At 36.4% G+C, this 25,607-nt stretch overlaps 1 protein-coding gene across 5 annotated transcripts in view; it reads right to left on the reverse strand.

The window, feature by feature from the left end:
* Positions 1–426: 426 nt before the first annotated feature.
* The window catches only part of SIPA1L2 (signal induced proliferation associated 1 like 2), a 129,293-nt gene continuing 104,112 nt past the window's right edge, over positions 427–25,607 (reverse strand). For 2 of the 5 annotated variants that reach the window (XM_058020056.1, XM_058020055.1), the window contains exons 13-23: positions 25,476–25,579; positions 25,154–25,257; positions 23,351–23,739; positions 21,697–21,921; positions 19,591–19,744; positions 17,431–17,650; positions 10,563–10,694; positions 5,166–5,219; positions 4,083–4,206; positions 2,368–2,449; positions 427–1,666 (exon numbers count right to left, since the gene is read on the reverse strand). In XM_058020056.1, coding sequence (XP_057876039.1) covers positions 1,520–1,666; positions 2,368–2,449; positions 4,083–4,206; positions 5,166–5,219; positions 10,563–10,694; positions 17,431–17,650; positions 19,591–19,744; positions 21,697–21,921; positions 23,351–23,739; positions 25,154–25,257; positions 25,476–25,579 — 1,735 coding nt within the window. In that variant the 3' untranslated portion in view covers positions 427–1,519. The remainder of the gene's footprint in view (positions 1,667–2,367; positions 2,450–4,082; positions 4,207–5,165; positions 5,220–10,562; positions 10,695–17,430; positions 17,651–19,590; positions 19,745–21,696; positions 21,922–23,350; positions 23,740–25,153; positions 25,258–25,475; positions 25,580–25,607) is intronic. The other 3 variants (XM_058020058.1, XM_058020057.1, XM_058020059.1) reach the window with 3 other exon arrangements.

Here is a 25,607-nt window from a genome sequence, read left to right on the forward strand (position 1 = left end):
TGCTAACACTGCAATCAAATTCTCAGTTGCTGGCACAAGAAGATGGCAAGTTATTTCCTGCTACAACTAACATATAAGGAAATATGAAGAAACTAAACCTCTTTTCAACATTTTTCTCCAGGATGTGTTTGTCAGCAAAGCAGGATTTTATTTTTTTTTCTCTTAGGCCACTAATCAATGTCTATTTGGACCAGCCAAATAGACAAAACAGCTTTTGTTCAGACTGGGGAAGCCAACTCCTGGGTTCCAGGACAGGATGTACCAAAGAAATTAACTGGTAATGGTGGCAAGCCCTCCTCAATAACAAGGGATCCTGACAGCTCTCAGGGGTTGAACTGCCTCTGGATGGAGAGCCCAGCGACTGAGCTGAACAGAAATCTCAGTTGTTATTGGTAACAATGACTTCAGATAATACAAGATAAAATATTTCAGGTTTAGATTTTTAACATTTATTAAAAAAGCAGGATGTATGTTCATTTCAAATTAAACAGTTAAAAATGTTAAAGCATACAAACAAATCAATTGTGTACTAGCAGCATCCAATTGTTAGAATTTTCTAGAACTCCTCCGTACAGTCTTGGCAAGCTCAAAATATTACAACTTGCAACCAACTGACCTCACCATAGTGCAGATAAAACAAACTTTATAAAAACAACAATTTAAGGTTAAATAAGCTTAAATAAAGGTGTTAAATACAAGACACTTGATCAAAGCTTCTGTACAAAGATAAACAAATTTGGCATTGTACAACTGATTGGTTGGCTCACAGCATACATGATTTCCATAGTTAAGCAGTGTAGCTGTTTAGCTGAACATCAACTATACAAAAGTAACTGAAGTTGGGAGTGGGCTAACCCCAGTGAGCCATTTACAAGGCATGTGTATTTTTAGAAAATCAGAACACTGTTTATATTCAGGCACCATTTGTTCCTGCAAATAAATAATCTCTAATGTATCTGCATCCAAACTAGTGTTAAACACATCAGTGCTAACATTTTATAAACACAGCTCTGTGACTATTCACTATACCTCCATTCTTATTGCTATGACAATGTGGACTGTGGAAATAAAACTACTGTACATACAAAAAAATAGAGCACCTTTTAAACATTAAAGTATATGTCTGGTTATTCTTTTTATCTTACAATACTGAAGCCCAAGCTAATTTAAATTGCTTTAACATCTTCACCAGCACACCTGAAATGCAGGAACTAAAACCCCAAATATTCCTCTTCAGGCAAGCCCCAGCCAGAGCACCTTCTAAAAATGTCTAAAATGACACTAAGGATTTTTTACATTCATCTGCACACAAACAAGTATCTGCTATTCTCTGTTTTCTTCATATGAATTTAAAGACAGGTTGCCACAGTTCTCTCTCCTTGTCAGATGAATAAAGCTGGACAGAAAATGTAGCAGAAACACCTAAAATGGATTGTGAACACAGTGAAATTATTACCCTGCTATTTCAAAGATACAGCTGTCGGGTTGTTCAAATAAGTATTTTGCAGGGCCCCGGCCATTAGGATTTTTTGTCTATCGTATTAAAAAACCATTCTGTAAATTTCCTCAGTTGAGCAGCTGCTGTTTGAGACTCTTCCTGAAGTCTCATGTTATCTTGTCTCAGGTGCTGCACCTCTGCTTGAAGAACTGCCTTGTCCTGTTTTTCCTGGTTAACAAAGATACAAGTTGAGCAAAGTGAGTAGTTGTGATGACATTTATTTTTTTGTTAATATTTCTATGTGAGTCACAACTGTTATATTTTGTTGAGTTCCCCAATTCATTCTGACAACTGTTAACTGTAAATAATAAATCATATGTGAGAGCCCAAGTTGTAAGTAATCAATTTCAAACAAGGAAGAACAATATCTAATTTCAAAATTTTCCCTTACATGATTATTTTCCTACCAAAAGCAGCCTCATTTCTATTATCCTGGCAATATCTCCAGCTCAGAATTTTGACAGCAAATGAGGCACAAATCAAGTCGTTGCTACATGAGCAAGGTAGCACAAGGCAATAAGTATGACAAAAATGGGGTGCTCACTACTTACCAATGGTGCCCTGTCCATATCCCTATCCTGTGGTAAATCCAAAGTACCATAAATAAGGATGAAGTGTTTCCTTTTTTCTGGGGTATGACTATTTGTAGGATTGTTGTTCTGAAGTAAAGAACCATAAACTACTTTGCCTTGGGCCAATTTCCCCACATAACCATTCCCACAGGAACTTCTGCACCTCAGTGCTCCGAGCAACCACTGAGTCCTCCTGTCCAGTTTAACTGATGTACTTCTTTCAAGCCCCTGGTGATCTCTCTGCAAAAATAAAACTACTAAAACTGGGGAACAGTTATGGTGCTTGTGGTCTCTTACCTTTCTCAGGTCAGTTTGTAGCTGCCTGAGGATGACTTCCAGCTGGTTTACTTTTCCAGTCAGAGTACTTGGAGCATGCTCCCTGTAAAGTAAACCACTACCTTCACTCTGAGTTAGAGAAAAACATCTTCTTCCCAGCTTTAGCAGAGTTACACTTTTAGTAATAGCAAAGGAAACCAATCATAGTTAGGAAAATAGAGACAAAACCGGCATCAGTAAAAGACTATTACTAGAACATAAATAGAGTCCTACAATATCTGAAATACAGCACTGCTTCTCATGCAAATCAGGCAGAAGTAACAAAGATTTTAAGAAGCAATGTTTAGGAATGACTAGCACATACCCTCACAGTGCAAGTCACACTCACTGCTCCATGGTGTGCAGGCACTGTGGTTAACAAGCTGCTTTCTGATAAGCACTAATCTCAAGCAAGATGCAGCAGCAATTACTGCAAACCAAAAGAGCTGTAAAAAGTTCTTTTGTCTGCTGTGCAATAGTGTAATTTGCAGTAAAGGATAAACCTATGGCTGAATGGAGACAAATATTTTGTTTAAAGGTCAAAACATAAAATATTGCCACAGGTTAATCAAATGCATGACTGAGGGAAAATGCTGACATAACTTCTGTTTTCTGAATGACAATGAGTACTGTGGGAGACAGTCCCATGTACATTATAGATGCAATTAGCCATCATGTGAGTAATTGTGTCTAAAAGAGAGCAGGTGAAGAGAGAGGCTTTACATTCAAAGCTGAACCAGCTGCTTCATGCAATTGCACAAATCTGACAGGTTTGCCATGGCTAAAAGGGAAAAATCTTTAACAGTCTTTTGCAGTCCTTACTGATCATTAGCCTCAGGAAAGATATGGACTTAAAAGTCATTACAATAAATGTGCTTTACCATATAAGCAAGCTAATTTGTGTAAAATTGGTTCAAATTAAAATGTGATAGTCTAACAAGCAAGACGACTGTTCCCTCTATTTCCCATTCTTCCATTCCTACAATTGAAGACCAAAACTAATCAAAGATGTGTTTTTCTTTTAAAGTGTAGTGGTGGACAGATTATACTGCTGAATCTATAACAAGAATGATCTTTAAATTAACAACTACACTCCTTAGAGCAGGATAGGTGGAGAGTCAGGAGGAAAAAAAGCGATCATTTCTCTCACAGCACTGGGAAGAATTTGGAGAATTGGGTAGTTTAGCATAAAATCTGCAATCCTCTGTTACAGATTCTCTTGATTCATTTACCTCCATATAAAAGAAAAATTACAGGTTTGCAAATAGCAAATACTTGCTAAAATAGGATAGACCCTGTTCCAAGGTTTGAGACATTTGCTGCCAATTAGATTATTGCATCCTACAGAGTTGAGCTCCTGTTATTAGTTCTATGAAAAAGAAAACAGAAATAAATGTAACAAAAAATTATTATTGGAAAGGAGGAATACAGTAAGAAATTTGATTATCTGAAATTCTGCATCTAACCTTGATCTGCATTACAGACCTATTGCAGTGAGAGAGAAGTTGATTTGAAGAAACAAAATTTTTCAAAATTAAAGAAATTATAAGTCCAGGCAACAAGTCTGCCATCAAACAGCCATGAAACATGCATACAGGCAATTTGACATGCAACACTAAGATAAAATCTTTCCTTAAAATAAGAAAAATTAAATAAATCATGCATTTTGAAAGAAACATGCCTCAATTCTGACATACCCCGCATCCTCAAGAAAATCTTTTCCATCTGGGGGACTCTCATCCAAAGGTAACTCCTGTGCTCCTTCCAAGCCCTGAGCTTGCGGCATATCATTCAAGGTGCAGAAAGATGCTACTCTCTGATCTGTAAAAAAGTAACGTAAGGATACCTCTAAAACTGGACAAAATAAAAGTCTATATTACAGCCATTATCCTGGTTCAGTTAGCAAAAATGGATGTAGCCTTCTACATCTCAGCTTTGAAGATAACCAGCAGACGTATGCACCAACTAGTTGGCTTCCCCACACCTGCATCCAAAGGCAACCCCAAAGCAATTTTTTTTTATGTCTATCAGCAGTATGACAGTTTTGTCCGGACCACTTAATGCTGATATGAACAGTAAATTGGTCTTGATGAAATATGCAGAAAACCATTACAGAATTCAGGTCCGCAACCAACGACAGTAATAATTCAGCAAAAAGGTTTGCATTTTTTCCATGGACTTAAAGCCCTCAGATTCCCCAGAAATCTTCACTTTTCTTTTCATACTGCTTTACTGTCTCAAGCATTACAGAAGCTGATGGTAATCTGCATACTTGAAAACCAATAAATTAACACTATTTTTATCAATTGAGCTTTTATTATAGGTATTACTAAAGCACTCTGTTATCTGCATTGAATTTCACTAGAACATAATCTAACAAACACAGATGCAATTACCTATGGATATACAGTGTGGTTGCCAAAATACATCAGTCACCACATAATAGAAGTATGCCATGCAGATCATCATTGCACAGAACAGGAGTAAATGATGCATTCATTAGGATTTAATTTGTCTTCTTTAAGGAAAAAAAAAAAAAAACAAAACCAAACAACCAAAATCTATATTCTGTGGAGATCGATTTAGCTTATTTCTGCCAAACACAATCCATGTCTGTAGGCTTGTATGAATTCTGGCGACAACATGCCTGCCTTGCCCTTTCTCCCCTTGCTGTACCACCCCACCAGGCCCAAAGCTTGCATTATCATGCAAACGTGCAAACATAGGAAGTATCAAAAAAAGTTTACAAAAGGCAAAAGTCATCAATCCCAGACCATCACCTAGAAACGGCGTCTGATGACAGAACGGCCCAAATTCTTCATCTGAGTCAAAACCTGGAATAAGATTTAGAATGTTCCTATAAACAACAGAGTCCATCTCCACTGGAGCAGCTGTGGCCCTTGCAGCAGTGGGATGTTCCCGTGCAGTTCCTGCTGTGCTCACTCCCAGCCTTGCCAGGCCATTTCTACTCAACACCAACAGCCCAGTAAGTATGAGGCGCCACACCCCGCGTCTCTGATAGCAACACCCAGTGTTGTGACACAGCCTGGCCACTTGGCAGGCTACATAACAGACAATCCTTCAAACTCTTAAGGACACAAACAGTGAATACAGGCCTGATCTCTGCAGACAGGAAGGACAAGTTCTACCAAACAAAAATAGGAAATCACTAAAATGCTCTTTGTTGGTTTAAAAAACCCCTTCAGCATAGCACAGATCGCCAATTCTTTCTATAATACAATGAACAAAAGTTGCATTTCTGATTTTGTCCAGTTTCAAGACTGCAGCACATTTCCCCTGCTTTTAGCCTTATTTCTGACTACTGATGGATCTCAACAAATATGAACATGACTATTCCATATGTGCTGACAATAAGGTAAGACTGTAATTTTAAACACATAATCAATGACATCATTTGCAGATTTGAAACCTACTAAGATAAATAGATTTACTTTGTACAGATAAATAAAACTTGGTTTCCCAGATCAAACACAGTGTGTAGCCCAGAAACAAGACAGGTTAAACAAGTAGTCTGAAGTACACAGATAATTAATTTCACCTTCATAGTATTAACATTTTCATTAAAACAACTAGTTTTTATAAAGAAAAATTAAGTGTATTTCTGGGTATGATGCTGTAGACCTAGATTCTGCTTCCTCCAAATTACAGATACCCTTCCTATTCAATTGAATCAAAATGTATATACTAAACAGAAGATAATACATGTAAATCTCAGAGGTCTTATTTTTAAATGAGATGTCCCTGCCAAACTCCAAAGAGAGTCCACCCACAGAAAACTATTTACAAATAATATATTGGTCTTTATATCAAAAGTTTAAACAACTGACTTAGCGAGATCAAAGATGAGACAAAAATTTATGTTTAAATTTACAGTAAAAGAGTCATACAGCTGTAACCCCTAAGAGTTTGAAGCTGTATTTTCATTGTTCCAGACCACTAACAGAGGCCAGAAAAAACTCCAGGCAATTTTGATGTACTAGAAGCAGAAAAGGCCAAAATGAGTATAGTGCATGAAGCCACTCTCTCATTGTTAAGGTAAAGTCTACCCACAAACATATACTGACATATGCATTGAAGCAAAAAAAGTTACACATGCATGCCCTAGAAATCATCAAATGTTAACTAAATATTGTTATTTTTTCTTTTTCTAGCAGTTTAACACACTACTTTAGTTAAAATAATTATCTGTCATGCTAAATGATCCACTTCTTTCTCATTATATTATGTGTAGCATTACATTTAGCTATGAAGAATTTAAATCAAAGTATTAAAATAACATTAATTATAATAGCACAGATGTTTCTGCAAAGATAAATTTGCATTAAGAAACGCTGCATTTTGATTGGCACCAGTAGACATTCATAAAAATCACCTGGAAAAAAAATAAGGAGTTGAAACGCTAATTTTAATGAACAGGGATGTCAGAAGGACTATCTTAGGCTTTTAATGCTCACAACACAACTTATCAAACACTAAATAATTATTTTAAAGCATAATAAACCCACTTTGAAATAGAACAAATAGTACAAAATTCTACTAATAACAATATTCAATATTTGTATTTGTGTCAGTTGTCTTTTATGATTACAGTAGCAGGTATGAACATCCAAAAATGCTTCTCTTTTTCGTCCCCAGAACATGGAAAAGATAAAAAAAGTCATCAACACATGTTGAAAGCCAGTCCTTCTTCCCTAACTTGAAGATCTATTGGAAGGATAATGTAAAAAGAGAATTGAAAAATTAAATCTCTAATTTTCCCTCTAAAATCCCTTCTTCGGGATTTCTCCTTTTTCAAATTTGGCGTTCCAATTTATTCTCCCATATCTTTATCTTTACTCAGTTGAGCATGCTTTCTTTCTTTTTGGTTCTTTAACTTCTTATTTTTCACCCCAACTACTCTCCCTCTTTTGCTGTACAGTCACATAGAGTCCTATCTATTTTTTATTCTTTGCTCCAGGGATGGACACAGGAACATTACAACAGAGTATTTCCATCATGTGAACTCCTCCCTGGTTATGTCTCTCTGCACTTCCCAATGAAATAAGAGACAGGAACTGGAAGTAGCCGATCCATGTATGGCAGAAATGGGAGGATTCCCCTTGCTACTGACTGGACTGATGTTAGCGTGCATGCCAAATATAATCTCTGGAGAGATATCAGAATCAAAACCACGTCTTGCAAAGGAAGGAGTGCAGAGTGTTAAAATAATGCTCCACTGTGCTCCAGCTTATGGGCACTGACCCTCCACAGAGGCAGCTCAAGCAAAGAACCCTGCAGCTTCTGGAGCTTGTGGATTTAATGCATGCACAGCTTTCCATTACACTGTGAACACCTGTCTTAGGAATAACAGAGGATTTTCAGAAAAAGCTTGAAGTAAAATATTCAGCTTTGCACAAAGGTTTTTCTCAAGCAAATGCAGTGAAAATTAAATCCTGACAAAGAGAAAAGCATTACCACCATACTTTCAATTAAAAACAAAACAAAACAAAACAATAGTAATAGCATCTTCCATCAGGATCAAGGCTTCAGCTGAATAAAAGCTACTACTAATAAACAGCCTTGTCCACTCTTCCTCTGAGGCGAGGAACAAAGTGAAAAATGAGACTACTGCTTTTGCTACACCCACATGTAAACTCTGAGTATGGATGATGGTAGCAAAAATCTTCCTACTAATTTAGTTCTTAATCCAACTGATGGCAACAATATAAGCACCTAAAAAGTCTACATCTAACATTAATCAAGATACAAATGCTTTTTAAGACAGAGATAAAAGATCATAAGGCCCACACTAGGGATGTTGAACTGATCAAATGATATAAATTGTCAACACATAATCTAGAGAGATAACAAGCAAAAAACTATGACCTTGGAATCAGATTGGTAATCCTGATAAACTCATAGTAAGAAAAGACATTGTACAAAGAAAAAAATTAAAGTTAAGACCAATATCTAGGTTCTAGAAGAGAACACAATTTCAAAATATCAGGCTGGCAAAGCCAAACTAGAGAAAACCTCTAATTTCACAGGTTCAGTATTAAAAAATTCTTATCATTTTAGTGATCCTTTCCATTGAAAGAGGGGAGGCAGGTGTTTTGTTTACTTTTTTGGGTTTTTTAATATGGTCCTATATGAAATGTGATCCCATTTTCATCGAGTTTAAAAAAAAAAGAACAAAGCAGTTTTATATTCAGAAGTGGACAAACTTTAGAATCATCCACTCTCTTTTTCTCATTGATGGAATGCAGAACAGTAGTTCCAAGCTATTTTTAAAAAGAATGTTGAAGCATCTTCTAAGTAAACAATATTAAAATACACATGGAAACTGCACTGTTAATTCATATGCAACACATTTCTTTCCAGTGATCTTTTATGACATGCCATCAGTTATTCTTTTTAAAATTCCTTTCAAATTGCAAGACATAGGATGAAGTTGAATAAGGGTTTAAAAATTCCATTCCCTGAAAAAGTTTCTAGTTGCAGCACTATGAATTTAGTCAAAACATTGTATAAATCATCTACCATATACAGAGATATCTGTACTGTAGAGTCCTAAACAGAAAAGAATTATATTCCTTCATACAAAAATAGATTATTATTTACTACTCAAAATCTTACAACAAACCAAAAAACATATAATAAATAGCTTCTATCTTACAACTCAGACCATCAGTTCTTCAGCATTATCTACAGATATATCTAAGTTATTTGCAATTAAAACCCAACAAGTTAATACCCTTCCTCCCTAGGATACAGCACTGTGAGTTAGCTGCATTGTTCTACCTCTCATTCTCAAATTCAAATGCAATTACACTTACATAACACTTACCAAAGTGAAATTATTTTAATCATGATACTATGTAGTAAAAAGAATGAAAATCTATTAGTTTTCAAAGAAAGCTAAAAATAGAGGAGCATAACTGGTACAGAATGATCTTTCACTCAGTTGAACTCAACATTTTTATTAGCATTTTAAAATATTCTTCAAGTGCAAAGTTACAGAGCTAGTCATTTACTGATGCAAACCTTTTTTCACTAGTTGAAGATGTCAGTAACAAATAGCAGGGTGTTCCCTGAGCAATTGAACTTAGGAATGCATGGGAAGAGCTGTCAAGATTCTCAGTGTCACAGTAGTTCCTGCCAGCTACCACAGCCATGTTTGAGCAGTATTGAATAGTAATGAATGCACATCAGGTCAAGAAATAATGCAGTTCTTCAAATTCCTAATCATTGCTGTGGGTTTGGGTTTTCACAATGCCATTTAAATTAGTGCAACAAGTAGCTCTGAAGAGCTTTTGGTCAAAGTGTACTATAATCACTTTATGCTTTGGGAAGGAATCAGAAAACTGATTTCCATGGTTAAAAGAAGTTAAGAAAAGATCCAAATCACTAACTTCACAGACAGTTTTCACAAAGTTAAGACCTGTATCTTGCACAACAATGACTGTGGTAACGTCATCCCTTATTCACAGATTACGTTCAGTAAAGCAAGCAACACCAGTTAATGAGGACAGCACTAAACAAACACCTCTCAAACAACAAAACACCAACACTCAAATGTGTATATTCATATAAACACTCAAACCAACATCTGCTTTCTCTGCTTAGACATTAAGTGTAGGTTTAGCTCCCAGAGGCAGATGAGGTTTTTTTCCTTGGTTAATCTGGTTCCATAATTTAATAAAGCACACCCGGTCTGTATCCTATACCCCAAATCCTGCAACTGCAAAATACACTGTACATTTCTCCTGGTCTTCAAGGGCTTATGAAAACTGACAGGGACCACACATCATTTGGACTACACATGCCAGTTTATAAACACAACACAACAAACTCTGTGTCATTCCCAGTTTCATTTTAAACATCTAACTTAAACTGTTTTGAATCTCTCCTTCAAAGATCTGACCTTGCAATTGATTACAGAAGAAACCTAGGCACTGAAGTGGAGGAATTGCATCTAAAATGGATATAGAGAGTATCATGAAGACCCCAAATTTTCAGTGACAATCTTCCACACTGAGAATTGATTTTGCCAAAAGAACTAAAGGGCTACAGAGGCAAACACTTGATTTTTGCAATTCAAAATGTGGCTAAACAATATATATTTAAAAAAAAGTTTGTGTACTGAACATTGATCTTTATTCAAATTTTCCTGTTACCTTCAAACGCTCGTGCAGCATCTACCAGGTGAGACCAGTCTAGCCCTGTGGCAGTGTCTGGCAGGGGCATCAGGCCAGGATCATTGAATTTGGCTTTATCAGATAAGGACCCATCTGAGAACCAGAATTCATCTAAACAATAAACACAATAATTAGTCTTCCTATAACAATTATGTACAATTAATTTTGAAGCTACTATAATGATCTGTAAAAAATGTATAAGCAAAAAGTGCTTATCTTCATTTCCCTTGTGCTTGTCTTTTCCTGTTCAATACTCAGTAGGGGAGGAACAATCTCTAAATGTTGGCAAAGTAAGATGGCACAGTTTTAAGGGGTATTTTTTGGTGCCACTGCACATGGTGTGAACCTCACATTTTCATATGAACACTGTGTGAGTAGGCAACATCCATTCTAAAGCACAACTTGTTAAACCTGAATACTGAGCAGAAAAATTGCTACATACACCGTTACATTTGTGAAGCAACATGAAAGATATATACATGCAGAGTTTTACTCTGAAACTGTAAATATTCCTGTTCCAGAAGCAATTAAATAAACCACGTGCTTTTCTTTTAATGCATTTGTAAATTCTAGCCTATATCCAAATCTCCCTTTCTCATTGAAAATATTACCCTATCAGTTTAACATCTGCAGCTGCAGCTGTATCTCTGAGGATGTAAGACTTGGTGAGATTTCAGAGTGAGCCGTAACACGCTGTAAAAGGTACACAGATCATATATTAAAAGAAATGTATACACTATAAACTGTTCAAACAAACCTCTCAGTTATGCACATTCTAGAATGTACTACAAATATACATTTTAGTATAGGAGATGCTAATTTTCAAAATTTTCTTGAATATCTTCACATGTTCCTAATTTGTCCATAGCAATCTCCACTCTGATCAATGTGAATATTATAATGTTAAAAAAAAAACTGAACAGACACACGGTTTCTTAAAACTGATCATAAACCAAAACTATTGTTTGCAATCACATTTCAATCTTAACCATAAAGACAGCAATGGAATATAATAATTTCATCACATAGTATTGTAAGGCAAAGAGAATTTTTGTTTCAACCATGCCTACTCCAATGAAATAAAAAGGTCAAAATAGTAGTTTTTTCTCAAATATTTCAGGAGGAAATTTCCATCTAGTCATTCCAGTGATTTAAACTATAATACTAAAGATGAGCATTTTTTTCCCAGGAAAAGACCAAACACAAAAAACAATGAAGGAAGAAATGCATTCACACAAGTGGAAGATACATTAGCGTTTAAGGAAACGGCATGCTGTCATTGTCCTGATATTAATGTCCGTTTGACTTAAAGATTCTGACCTAAAAATCCAAAGAGAGTAGGCTGTTACAAACCATTCCACTGCACAGAGCAATGATTCACACATATGATATGCTCTATTCTTTGCAGAAACCTTGCTTAAAAAGAATACAAAATACGAGGAAAAAGAAAGTGAAGGAGGGTTACAATCCTCTGTCAAAAATTAGGAGTCCCTGCAGAAGAGGTTGCAATTCTCTTTACTGTAGAATTTATCTTGTTCTACACTTTTATGAAAAATGTAGTATTGTTACATTACATTTGGAAATGGCTTGACAAAACTCTGTAGAAATGTCCTTCTCAATATCTACTCTCAGTATGTAAAAGTGGATGTTACATGAAATGGAAAATATAATATAGACATATATTCTACTCATATATCTGTACTAAGATTTTATTTTCAGTTCTGTATAAACATACATAAAGCCTTACCTAAGGCTGCCTTTGTGCAAATACATTGAAAGCTGAAAGTCAGAGCAGGCTCTGAGATTCCGTATATGACTTGGGAATGGTGAGAACCTTATTTGTGCAAGTACAAATGTTTCATACATCCCTGTTGTGGAAAATAGACAGAATACCTTATTTGAAAGACTGGCAAGCCAGCTTTTGGTTCTAGACCAGCAGGCAGGCCCTAAGGGACAGCCCTTGCTTTTGTGTGATCAGCCTGAGAGGCTGATTGTGAAACCTGTCAGGAGGAAGCCTGCTCCCAGCGCGATGCTGCCAGCTCTCCAAATTAAAGTGTAGGAGTGATATATTCACCAGTAGTCATCCTTCATTATGCACTGTTTCTGTGAGAACCTCAGTTCACCTTAGGGTGGATCCTATTCAGTCCTGCATAAGCCCTGACAGAGCCACTCAACTGCAGAAAGCCTGCCAGGGTAGAGATTTGAATATTGATAGCTCTGAAAATGCAAGTGCTCATGCTGATGGCTGAAAGTCTAAGTGGAATAACTGAACAGGCATAAGTATACCACTACAGAATAATTCATTTTCAAGACATAAATTGTGTTCTTCTGCAATGGGGGAGCAAAAAGAGGGGTAAGAAGGAAAAGAATAAAAATGCCAAACGTGAGCTCTAATAGCATAGGCCTTGGTGCCTTTGAATTTCAGAGAATATTGTTTGCATTCTAGGAGTGCTCTGGGTGAGATAAATTATTTGTGGCCTCCTGTATTTGCATTTCTTCTCTGCTCCTCTTTACCTGGCTGTTGCCTTACTCTGTCTGTGTAGGACTGCCACATGAGCAGCTGTTGCCTCTTTCACTTTTTGATTTGTGCAAAGGTGGCAAGTGATGCTTAAGCATTCCCACCTCTGTACATCCAGAAGGACATGCCTAATCTAGTAGGCCACTACTTTACTGTGTACAAGACTGACTTTTGAAGCAACACAATTTCCTTTGAGGAAACATTTTCAGTGTTATCTTCAGTTTCAAAGATTATTTTATTTGTTGTACTCCTTTTGGCATAAAATTATTAATCTTGTAGTTTCCAGTCTTTCCAGTTGTGTCACTTCCTACACTTAGGAATTCTATTGATTTTTATTACTGATGCATAAAAGTATAAAGCACTATCAAGAAATGTTTTTAAAATTTTGTGGTCAGTTCAGTTTCCAACACAGCTCCTGAAATTGGTGGTTATTGGTCCCACATACATCTATATACAAAAAATAACTAGTTATGCATAAAGAAGAAGGATTCACCTGACTTAACCTATATTACTTCCAAGGCAATTATCCTGCTTCAGTTGGAACTGCTACTTTTATGCAGAGACTGTAGATAATGAAAAAACTATCATCTACTAAGTACTCCTTGCTTCAAACTAGACATGTCATTTAACAAGTAAATTCTCTCCAAAGAAGCTGCGGGTAAAGAAATATATCAAATCTCACACAAATGTAAATCTCACACTCTGTGGGATGTCTGTTTTTCTTTCCTGCAATCAGTAATTATATCTCTATAGTCCTATTAAGCAACAAAATCTGTCTGCTGAACCCTTCCCTTCTTTAGTTTTGCCCAGAGTTGCCTTGCTTCAAGGATGCCAGCCTGCTCAAAGGCTCTCAGGCACATGTGCTCCTGATAACCGCTTTTGCCTTCCCTTCTCTTACTGAAGACAGCCTCATGTTGTAGTAAGGTGAACCATTCACTGTGTGAGAACAGGTAACACCAAACATGCTCTCCTTCAGTTGTGTGAATTAATCAACAGCCTTTATCTGATTGCTGACAAACTGATTTCCAAACTCCTGCCACTGCACATCACCAATATACAGTGATGCTCTTTCACTTTAATACTGCTTCTTATCAACAAGTTTAGTTTTGGATTGAAGTTAACATGGGCAGTAAGGCAGTTTGAAGACTTTCATCTATGAACATAGTTGCAGAGATAGTTCCTGCACTTCTGGCATCTTTTTCCCTATGCCATGTATAATCTGAGAACTTTCAGAATTTGTCAGTATATCACTGTAAAATATTCCCTTTCTTATGACCGTCTTCACTGCAACAGTTCTGCACCTCGCTCCTTTCCTCACAGCACAGGAATATCCTGCTCTTCATCACTTAGGGCAATTTTTTTCCCCTCTTTTTGTGCTTCATGATAGAGTGGACCATGGTGCCTGATGTGTAAATCAGATTGTCTCCATGTGTTTCCCTGGGTTCCCCACTTCACTTATTACACCAGTTCAGTATCAGTGGTTCTCATTGTTTTAATTCTTTCCCTGCTCATTCACCTGCCATGAATTTGCAAGAAGGGCATAGATTTGTACCTGCAACTGCATGTTAGAATCACTCAGCAGGAACAGCACTGTCTTAGTCAGGGAATCCTTAATGTCCCCAAGGTAAAATTACAGAGTTCTTACCTACACAAATTCTCCTTTCTGGTTTCATTTAAAAATAAGATAGAATTAAGTGAATATTTCTACATTTGTGTACTGTTTGCAATCAACAGCACTGGACTGTCAGACCTTTCAATTCAGGCTTTACTGAAAGCAATTTGTTTTTTCATGTCGCTTCCCCAGTGATAAAACAATAATTAAAAAGCCCTATAGCTTCACTTTTCCCATCATTTTCTTACAGTCAATATCACACACAGATGAAGTTTCTGTTTCTTTATTTGTGTGGTAATTCTGTCTCATAATTCTGATTTCCCAGTAAACTGAAAGCCTTCAGGGTCACCTATTACTCTTTGGTTTTGGTGCTGCCTTGCTTACCACCTATTAATCACGCTCTTTGCCTTGCTAGAGGGGTCTCATGAGATTTGGTGCTGCCACAGTATTCCATGTGGCTAATGTGCAAGAATATACCTTTCTAAAATTGATTTCAGCCAAAACCATGCTATTTCCACTGATATCTATAAACATTAAATATCAGTAAAATTAAAATGCTTTGAGATCATACACAAAAGACATTATCATGACAGGATATGAATCCTGATATCTGAAACCATAACCTTATGTTAAAATTATAAATGAAAAAGAAACCTCTCACATCACTGCTGTAGAATGTAAATGCCTACTAGGCACTGACTACATACAGCCTTCCTAAAAAGAGCCAAATTAGTTTCTCATATGGAGATACTGACTAAACTTATTTTTGAAACATAGGTGGGCAAGCCATGATGTGGTTTTTTTCAGAGTAATTACAGATAACCAATTAAATCATCCTTGAAACAAACACCACCACAAAAGATCCTATATAGGTGGCATTGATAAGCACTTTTAAAACACAGAACCAGAAAAATAGAGGTTGCATATGAAAACAGCATGAATTGCCTTGGATCAGTTTTTGACTGACAGGGTACTGATTTAATGGTTTTTTTTTTTCCAGTTACATGTATGTGTATATATAACTTTCTGTATCTAAGAAGCAGCAAGAATGAAATATTAGATGTCTAAGACAGAACTAATACAAAACCCACTAAAATATCACTGCTGGAGGAGCAGCATAAAGCTTGGCTGTACACAGTTAATTGCCTTGTGCCAATCTCCTGAAGAAAAGCAAGCTGAAGCTTTGACCTCATTGCACGTTTACATGCACAAGAAATGGCTCTAAAAAACAAGGCCTAACATAGAGGAAAACAAAAAAAGAAAATACAAGCAGGATGCCTGTGTACTATACAGCTCCTTCACAGACCACAAAAATCCACTGAATTAATATCCTGCTAAAGAAAATGGATCTCCATTTGCTATCCATGAAGGAAAAGGATCGTCTCAGATTAAATTTATAGTAAAGAGTTTCACTCTGATAGAAGAATATTTTTAGAATGGCAAAAGGCACACCAAGCATGCATTCTCACCTGAGGCAGGAATTTAGCAACTGTCTGAGATACCAATTTACAATTAACCAGTGGTTAGTGACCAAAACTTGGTCTCATGGCTGAGGCCACCCTAACTAGAAAAGTGTTTTGTATATAAAGCTTATTTCTCAAAGTTAGGAGATGACTGCTAGTTTCTGAAGGACATGATGAATGACAGAGCCCTTTTTATTGCTACTTCTTTTAAATCATCTGGCCACATTCTCCCTGGACAGGGGCCTAAAATGTCCTTAATGCTTTCAAGAAATTCACCCAAAACTTCTTAACTACGGACTTCAGAGTCCATTTTTTAAATTGCAGTCAGCTGTGATGCAAAATTAGAGTAGCTAAAGAAAAGAGGGGGTTTTTTTCAGATTGCATGTCAACTCCAGGTGTCCACTATATGTCAGCCTAAACTAACTGAAAAGCATATATATTCAGCATTTTTGAAAAAACAATTCACTCTTATTAAGTAAACAAATATAGATATTTAACCTAAATATACATATCTTTCTGTGCTGATTTGGGCTTTTCATTTGATTTTTTTTTTAATTACTACAAACTTCATAGTTCATCCTGGAATTATTGCAAGCTAAGCATTAATAAATGTCTCACGTACAAAAGCTTCACAAGTAAAAAACCGCATTCATAAAATAGCTTTAACTTAGCACCTCAGACTACTCTTCTGCTGCCATTAGAAATGAAATGTCATTTGTAAAGCTTTTACTAGTATGTTTAAAAAAGTACTAGCAAATTCAGTTTGGAAATAGAAGTCAAAGTAAACATTTATTGCACATTTCCTTTTAAGAAGTTACTAAAAGGATCATCTAAACAAAAGCTGTTCCATTTAGCTATTGTTACAAATATATTTGTGAATATTTCAATAATTCAAATGCACATAAAATTAAAAAAAAACCAAAACAACAAAAAACAGGCCAACTTGGCTTAATTAGGTCACCACTGGAAAATAAAAGGATAACTAGAAATATCTTCAGACACAGTTCTTTGCATATCAGTGGTCTCATGAGAATTCTTTGGGAAGTAAAGTGACTATTGTCTCCAAACATGATAAATATGAAATAATGGCAAGATGAGCATGTATCGCTGACCAAATATTTTTTTACTAGGTTAACTAGAGCAGTGACATTTCTTAATTTCACCTTAAAAGTAAAATCTCACATAATACCTGGTGATTTGTTTGAGCATACTACAAATATTCCAAACTCAGCAATGACAGTGACAATGACTTACTTCTCAGATTTCCCATTCCAGGAGTCAGGCTCATTCTGGGAGGCAGAGTGCTGTGGTATGGTGGGGTAGTGCTGAACAAGATGTCATTTGGCAAGGCCTGGTCTATCATGGAGCTCCGAGAGCTGGCGTAGGAAGATCCCCTTCGATTGCTACATATGCTTTCATCAGAGAGCGTGCGGTACAGCGTCCTCCGGGGGGAAAGGTTTCCATAACATGGAAACTAAAGATAAAAATAAGAGCATGGTTGAAGTGATTCATACAATCATATCCCCATCACCAGCTCTCGGGAGTGTTTTTCTGGACAGGCACTCTGGAATTCTTGAACTAATACAGAAGATCAGAGATTTCTTCTGCCATATCAGATCTACTGGGGCCTCAGAGGAGTTACTGAATTGGATATTCAGACTTCCTCTCAATATTTTGGAATATATCACCATGAATTCATCAGATACTGTGCTGTTTTAGTAATCACAAAATGTTAAATGAAAACTTCATAGCCTTATGACAGCAATGTTTTACAGAAATGTATATAAGGTTACCAACTCTGGCAACATGTATGCAAGACTATACACAGAACTGTTTGATTTTAATTTGAAATGACTATGCCTTACTGTTAAGCATTCTCAACTGATATATGCTGCCACATTATTCATTGGATGATAAAAATTACTTGAAGCACTGCATCTCTCTGGGTATCACATAACAGGCTTAGAAAAGAGGGTAACAGGGTTCAGTGAAAACTGCTTATGCATTTAAAAAAGTTACTTAGACCACAACCCAAATATCTACAGTAAAACAAGATGTTAGTGTATTGTAAAGCTGGATCATTCCACTTTGTACACTTTGTAAGTAATTTCTCTGCACTGCAAACACATCTACAAAGCACAGTTAATGCTTTGATTATTCTACTGGTTTGTCCTGCACACAATTACATGCTTCCTTTGTGATTAATTGTGTGTTCCATGTTTCCTATGCAGAACAAGTACTTAAGAGGAAACAAACACTGAATATACCATAGAATCTCATATATTCATTTCTGACTTCACTGTCAAAGGTAACTGGCTCACCAATATCAAGATTATCATCCTCTATGAAGGCATAGCCACAGACTGTACACTGCCAACTCCTGTGGCTGGGGCTCTTTGTGGGTCTCACTTACTTAACTTTTGTTTAGGTGCCTTAGAGAGGAAGGGACAGCAGTAATTTATCTCAGCCACACCTCCTCTCTCTTAGTTGATTCTTATTTAGGCAGCCAGAAACACTGGCAGCTCTTGGAATCTTCACAAAACCCCTCCAATTATTGTATCAACCATAAATCATAAAAACCTCTAGGATATGACCCACAAAAGCATGTATAATGCAACATAACATACCCCATATTATAAAATATATATGATCTGAATTTTAAATTCAACTCTGCACTTACAAGATTCCCATATGTTACTTTTGTTCAGACATGATGATTATGCTATTTAGCATATTGTATAAACACAGTGGGTTAAGAGAGCATTGACTTAATATGGAAGTGTGACAATTATCTCAAGTAATTTAATTGCTTTGTTCTTTATTCCACATTAAGCACAGCATTTAGAACCATTTATTTTGGGGAGCAGCAAATTTTAAGATCACTATCCACTTACTGTGAAACTATTAAGCATTACCAACTGTCTTCATACTATAAGGATTAGATTTAGGCTCTCCAGTAGCACTGACAATTATGCCTTCAGAGCAGCTGCCACTGATACCCACATGAAACTGATTTGGATTTCTAGCAAATTGTTGGTACTATAACAGGGCAGAGGAAAGTGGGCTACTTTTATTCACATGTTTTAGTATCACGCAAAATGTACAAATTTAGGTCCCCTTCCATGAAAATGTCACTTTTAACCTTTCAAATTATAATGAAGTTGCTCAACCTACACTGGTCAAGCTAAGCAAAGACATACTTAAACAAACACTGGATTTTATAAATAATCATCAAACAAACATTTCTCATCCTCGTGGGAAATGATATTTTGGGATTTATGGTCATCTCCACAGAATAAACTTAGCTTGTAGAAAACAATATTGTACTCTGTATAGCAATTTTGGGAATACCAGAAAACCATTTCTAAGGTTACTGAAAGACTGAAACACATGGAGCCAAAGGAAGTAGCCAACCTTTCTCCTCCCTTCCTCCATAGAGAGGCTGTCTGGCAGCATCAACTTCAGAAAATCTTCTTTGGACAAGACTTGCTGGCTTTCAACAATAGCATTCCTGACAGAAGTTTGGAGTGGACTCGATGCAGACACAGCATCAATATCATCATACACTCTGTTGAGAAAATGGATGTTTTTAGCAAGAAATTGGATTTGAAAGACTGTAATAATTTTCCACAAAGTGAAAATTGTTAGAATATCTCCTGACACAGTACACTGTTTAGAAAATTTTTTGATCTCTTAACCTTTATGAAACTGTTTGTGGGTACAAAATGAAATTCTTTAACCACTGAGAAATGGAGTTTAGGAATTCTAAAGAACAATTTCAAAAAGCATAATCCTTGTTTCGCCTAGCTTGCCTCTCTCTTTTTTACACACCACACTTCTCTATCAATACAAAAGTTCTATTTTTTTCAACATTTCCAAAGGTTCATTGCAAAATACTTTAACTTTTACTTCCATAGCAAACAAACAAACTGATATTTTATAGTACAATATTGCATCCAGCTTCACAACCTGGCAAAATTACTATGGTCATCACAGCAATGTTTGAAGTGTATTGGCAATCAATTGGCCAGTGTAAGTATATTTTATTATCAGCAATTTCATAAAGCTATTTAGATAAATTAAACAGGTGTCTTCTTTAACTATCAGCACATAAAAATCTAGTTACAGTCAACAAAAGACTGTCAAACTGAATTATTAGCCTTCAGCTCCTTCCAGTGAGAAAGGAGAGACAGGGCTTTAACAGGCTGAATGTAATGGAAGGAACTGGATATTGCAACTCACAGAGAGCACACACTGGAAGCCATTGCTCTCTGCCAAGTGCAGCCTCATCAGTGACTGTCTTCAGCAGAGAGAAAATGAGCTTTGCTACAGTAAGGTGTAATTCTCACTGAATTATAACCTACAGTGGCACAACATTCAGCAATTGACCTGATATTCATCATCACTGCTAATTAGAGATGCTATTTTATTTCAACATAATTATCCTCAGAGAGATATTTCCTCTCTGTGATATAGAGAGCTTTCCTAGAAAGAAAGAGGTAAGGCAATTCTGTATGCCATGGAAAAATCTGAAAATATTTTTGATATAGGAAGTGTTGTCATATTCAATTAATAGTTCTTGAACAGAACTTTCTCTTGAAGATAATTTTTCAATTTTTAGCCTAAATACCCCAATTCATGATGCAATTTTATTTTAAGGCTGCCATTCAAAATAAGAAGACATTGTTTCAGTAGTTCATTGATTTCAAAATACAAATATTTGTGGGAAAACCCTGAAGCTAGCCCACTATAATTTAAATACTACTATGACAAAACAATTTATGTAATTAGAACATTAATTAGTGGGAGAGAAACAAAATCATTCCTCTGTTAACACAAAGGAACACATATAACCAGAATATCTTCTCCTTTAAGAAATATGAATGTAAGAGCTTAACTTCAGATTCATATTTCATAGCATATATGTTCTAGCATATATTTTTAAATATTACTTTTGCCATAAAGTAATGCACACATATGCAAAATTAGGTATCAGATAAAAATAATCCATTCCTATTAAACATAAAATAATCCCAATTAAACATTTGAAAATGTTACATTACATCGTTTGCAAATGTTACATACATTACTGCATGTCATCTTGTCAGTTTATTGAGATAGACAGTGACTGGCTATGGTTTATTGAGAAACAGCACCAAAAAAAAGGAATCACAGACATTATCCATGAAGAATATTTTTGAAGCCAGCAGGAATTTCAAGGTCAGCTTTAACCAGCAGATTCAAACATTATTTATTATGGATGCACCATTGTGAAAGTATTATCTCTATATTTGAGGTACTGTATGTTTTCCTTTGAGTTCAAGACTTTTTCTTCTTCCTAAGAACAACACATTTCTCATGGACTATTCCACTGTTAAGCAGCATTAGATACATAAAGGTACAGAAAAAGAAACCTGAGCATTTAAAGGCAAAACAGAATTTGCAATTTTTTCCCCATCCTATTTTAAAATTGATTTTCATTACCCTTCTTCCCTCAATGAAGTAAAACAGAGTGCTTACTCATGACATTCTGAAACTTCAGATTCTTCAGGTGTAGGACTTCCTTCCGATTTTTTCCATCCAATGACATATTTACTCACTGCTCCTTGTCTGTGGTAAGGTTTTGAAATTGACCCAGACATCTGTTGGCTGCTATTCTGTGACACTATATAAACTTTGGAGGTATCTAGGGAGCCACTCTTTTTAGAGCAGTGTGTTGATGGGCTTCCTGAATGATGTGACCCACTGGAAAAGTGAACCAAACACACAAAGGGAAAAATTAAATGTGCTATGCAACAACAAATCAGAAACGCTTTGCCTGGTATGCGGCAATAATTCCCACAGTTAAGTTTTTCTGAAGGTTAAAATCAATGAAGCAAAATTGGCACAGTAATTTTCTACACACCAACTGTGTACACATTAAAGCTCTTTGAGAACAGAATTGTGATGAGTTTCTAGAACAAACAATGCATGGAATTCAGCCTGCTCAACTGCCAATGCAAACTGATGTGAATCGAAACTAAAAGCCTCAATTCAATATATATATATTCAATTTGTGTGTGCAATTTTAAGTAAATGTGTACACACACATTTACATAAAGAACTACATAGGGAATTACTTAAATATCTCCCTAATCATAAAATCTATGTGCTTTTCCATTTCACAATAATTTTGCCAGTTGATGCAAGATTAGGCTGTGCCCTTCAATCACACACACTAATATTAAATTACCAGCAAATTTAACAGAAGTAAATTTCTGTTCAACAAGACAATCCTCTGGATAATTTTAACAACCTCTTTTATTATGAGTAATAGCACCAGTAGGTACTAAGACATACTTTTAGTGAAGACTCTAAAACCTATTTCAAATAAACTAAATAAACACTTCCTTGAAGAATAAATTTCTTCAGAATAACCAGAGAAGACAAATTCACTCATGTCAAGCATATAAGTAAATCAGTACACAAGATATCATTTGGTTATTTTCCTGTACTGATTGACACTGAAAACAGGAAAATCAGAGGGAAAGAAGAACAAACAATTTCCTTCTATCTTTTATAGAGTAAAAACCTTAACACATAGACCAAAGCTTCAATTTCAAAGTAATCATGAAATGGGAACTGGAAGATAAAGGCAACCAGCTATAAAAGGGTACTTTCAACAAGCTTTACAACAGATGTACCATGCACATGTTTCATTGGTATTAAAAAGAATAGCTGAAAATCAATCATAAATGCCATTCAACAAGCAAAACTGTAAAGCATACATCAGAATAATGTAAATCTGGGGGGATGGTATGCAATGCAGTTTCTTTGTATGTAAAAATTGTCCAAATTTTTCTGATTTCCCTCAGCAAAGCACAAGTATGTGAAATAAATTCAAGTGCAAATGTCCATTTTACTCAAGGATGCTTCCCAATTTTAAAAATCCTTGCAATTTGCAAGGGTCACGTATAAGGCCTCCATCAGATCTGGGAGGTCTGGCTATGCTGTCCAGGCAGACTCACCAAAAATCGCTTGAAAACTGCTCATACAGGCACTTGAATACACCAAAAACATCAAAATCTTTTAAGTTCAGTTTCAAAGAAGGGCAAACAGAATCAAACCAACGCAGAAGCGCTACCTGCATGTTAACCCCTAATCCATAACCCCTGTTTTGTAATAAAAAGCACACCTGGAATGGGAGGAGATCTCGCTCAGGTCCCCCATGCTGCCCTCAGCCGCGTGGCTGGCGGAGATCGCGGAGGCGTAGCCATGGACCGCGTAGATCTTGGCCGGCTCCTCGTCGGGCCCGGGCGGCTCCGAAGGCTCCGGCCAGGGCTCCGTGTGGCAGTGCACTGCAGACCTGCTGCCGGCCAGGTGCAGCGGGGCCAGCAGCGGCGCCGGCATGCAGGGCGCCGTGTCGATGCCGCTGTCCGTGGAAGCTCCCTTTATGTACGTCAATCCCAGCAGCTCGGGATCCATCAGGTCTCCAGAGCCAAAGTGCTTCTCATCGCTGTTGCTGGATGTATTGCTGGATAAGGTGTTGCTGCTGGAGTGGCTGGAACAGCTTTTGTCCCCAATCTTAACAACAAGAAAACAAACCAAAAGACATCCCCCTCAAATTAAATAGTAAGAGATCTATTTTCATATAAATGACGGCATTTGTGCTATTCAAAGACCATTTTATTATTTTTTTTACAGTATGCTATCATATAACTGCAAAGTATGAAAAGAGCCAATTATACCACCAGTTTCTGTGAAATGAATTGCACAGCTGGCTAGACACATTAAAGGTTGATGTCACTGCAAATAAAAAGGCTCTAGTTCCATCTTCTATCACAAATCTTAAAATCAGAATTGAGTTCTCTGATTATAGGACCTGCTTAACATCCATAAAATTGCATTTCTGAACAGTTAAAATAAGCATTTGTTAAAGCTAGAAGCCTTAGTAATTATTTGTTTAAACAAGCTCTATTGCAAATCTGAAAATCACCAAAGACTGAATTATTGTTGACTTTTTCTCAGTGTGGCTGAAATATGCAGCTCATTGGATCAAATCCAATTGGATGTGTGGCTAGTTAAATTGAAGCCAATTGTGATGTATGTGTACCAGATGAAAGTAACTCAAGTCATAAGGCCCTAAACTAAGCATGGCTATTGAAGTGGAATAATTACATCAGACTTTTGAGCCAATAAAGTCCAGGGGTTTTGTTATTTACCTTTTAAAATAAATTTTATAGAGAGTTGGATTAACTTATGTCTGTGACAGTAGCCAGAATAAAGCCAGATGGACTTCTACTAGGGCAAATGAACTTCTTTTAGGTAGGATATAAATGGGAAGGGTGACTAACTTTTTCATTAGATCCTTCCCCTAGCAGCTACTAGGAGATGCTGTTGCTCACACATAAAATCCAAGTTTACAGTATACAGACTCCTACTACATATAGCAGATTTTCCAGGTAACAAACATTATGTATTTTCCATCACTAGGTTGTTGAGGATTTGCCATTACTGAAGACAAGCTACTAAACGAGGTAGACTAGAAAATCTGTTCAGCATTCCCAGCACACAAGTTACATTTTTATAGTGCTTATTGATAATTACACTCCATGGGTATTTCACATAAGATGAAAGCAGTATGGTAAATATAATTTTATTTTCTTTTAAAGGATAATTAAATACTCCACATCCTAACCAAGACAGTATAAATGAAGCTATAAATTCACAGTTGAGTAGAGACCATACTAGTTATATTTACTCAATGCCCCAGATCCAAGGTCTCTTGGAATTCTGATTTTGTAAACAAAGATTAAGCGAATTAGATTCAACCCATATGAGCATAATGTCTGCCTCCCAAAACACACAGTGGTCTTTATAAATTACTAAAATGTATTTTTAAGATTTATTTCTGTAATCCAGAGTAGTTTTTTGTTGTTACTATTCTGGGGTTTATTTGTTTTTAGAGTTCTGAATGACATCCAAGGAAAAGACTTACATGTGAAAGCTTGTTTGGCGACTCCTTGCCACTGCCTTCCTTCTGTAAAGCTCGCTCTTTGTAGGAGCTCAGGACTTTGGTTGATGGTGCATGCCACTTGGCTTCTGCCAAAAATAATGGAGAAAGGCACACCACTCAGCATCAGCTTTCAAACCTGCACACTATGCAATCAGACACAAGTATCTTTGCAGAATGTTGTAAGTTTTACTGCCACATCACACATTTTGTGTGAGTCAAACCTCCACAAGGGGAGGTGGCTGTATTTCAACAGGCACTGCATTGCAAAGAACATGTACTTGAAAAATACAGTGGGTTTTATTACCAGAATGTCTAGTTCCTTCCAAAGTTTCCTCTCGTTCTCTGCCTCCTTCACACTCCAGTGAGCCTGAACCTTGGTGATGTTCATGGAGTAAAGGGGACTGGCATCTTTTAATGTAAGCAGAAAATTAAGCTG

The sequence above is a fragment of the Melospiza georgiana genome, chromosome 3 (genome assembly GCF_028018845.1).
Source record: "Melospiza georgiana isolate bMelGeo1 chromosome 3, bMelGeo1.pri, whole genome shotgun sequence".
Taxonomy (NCBI): Eukaryota; Metazoa; Chordata; class Aves; order Passeriformes; family Passerellidae; genus Melospiza; species Melospiza georgiana.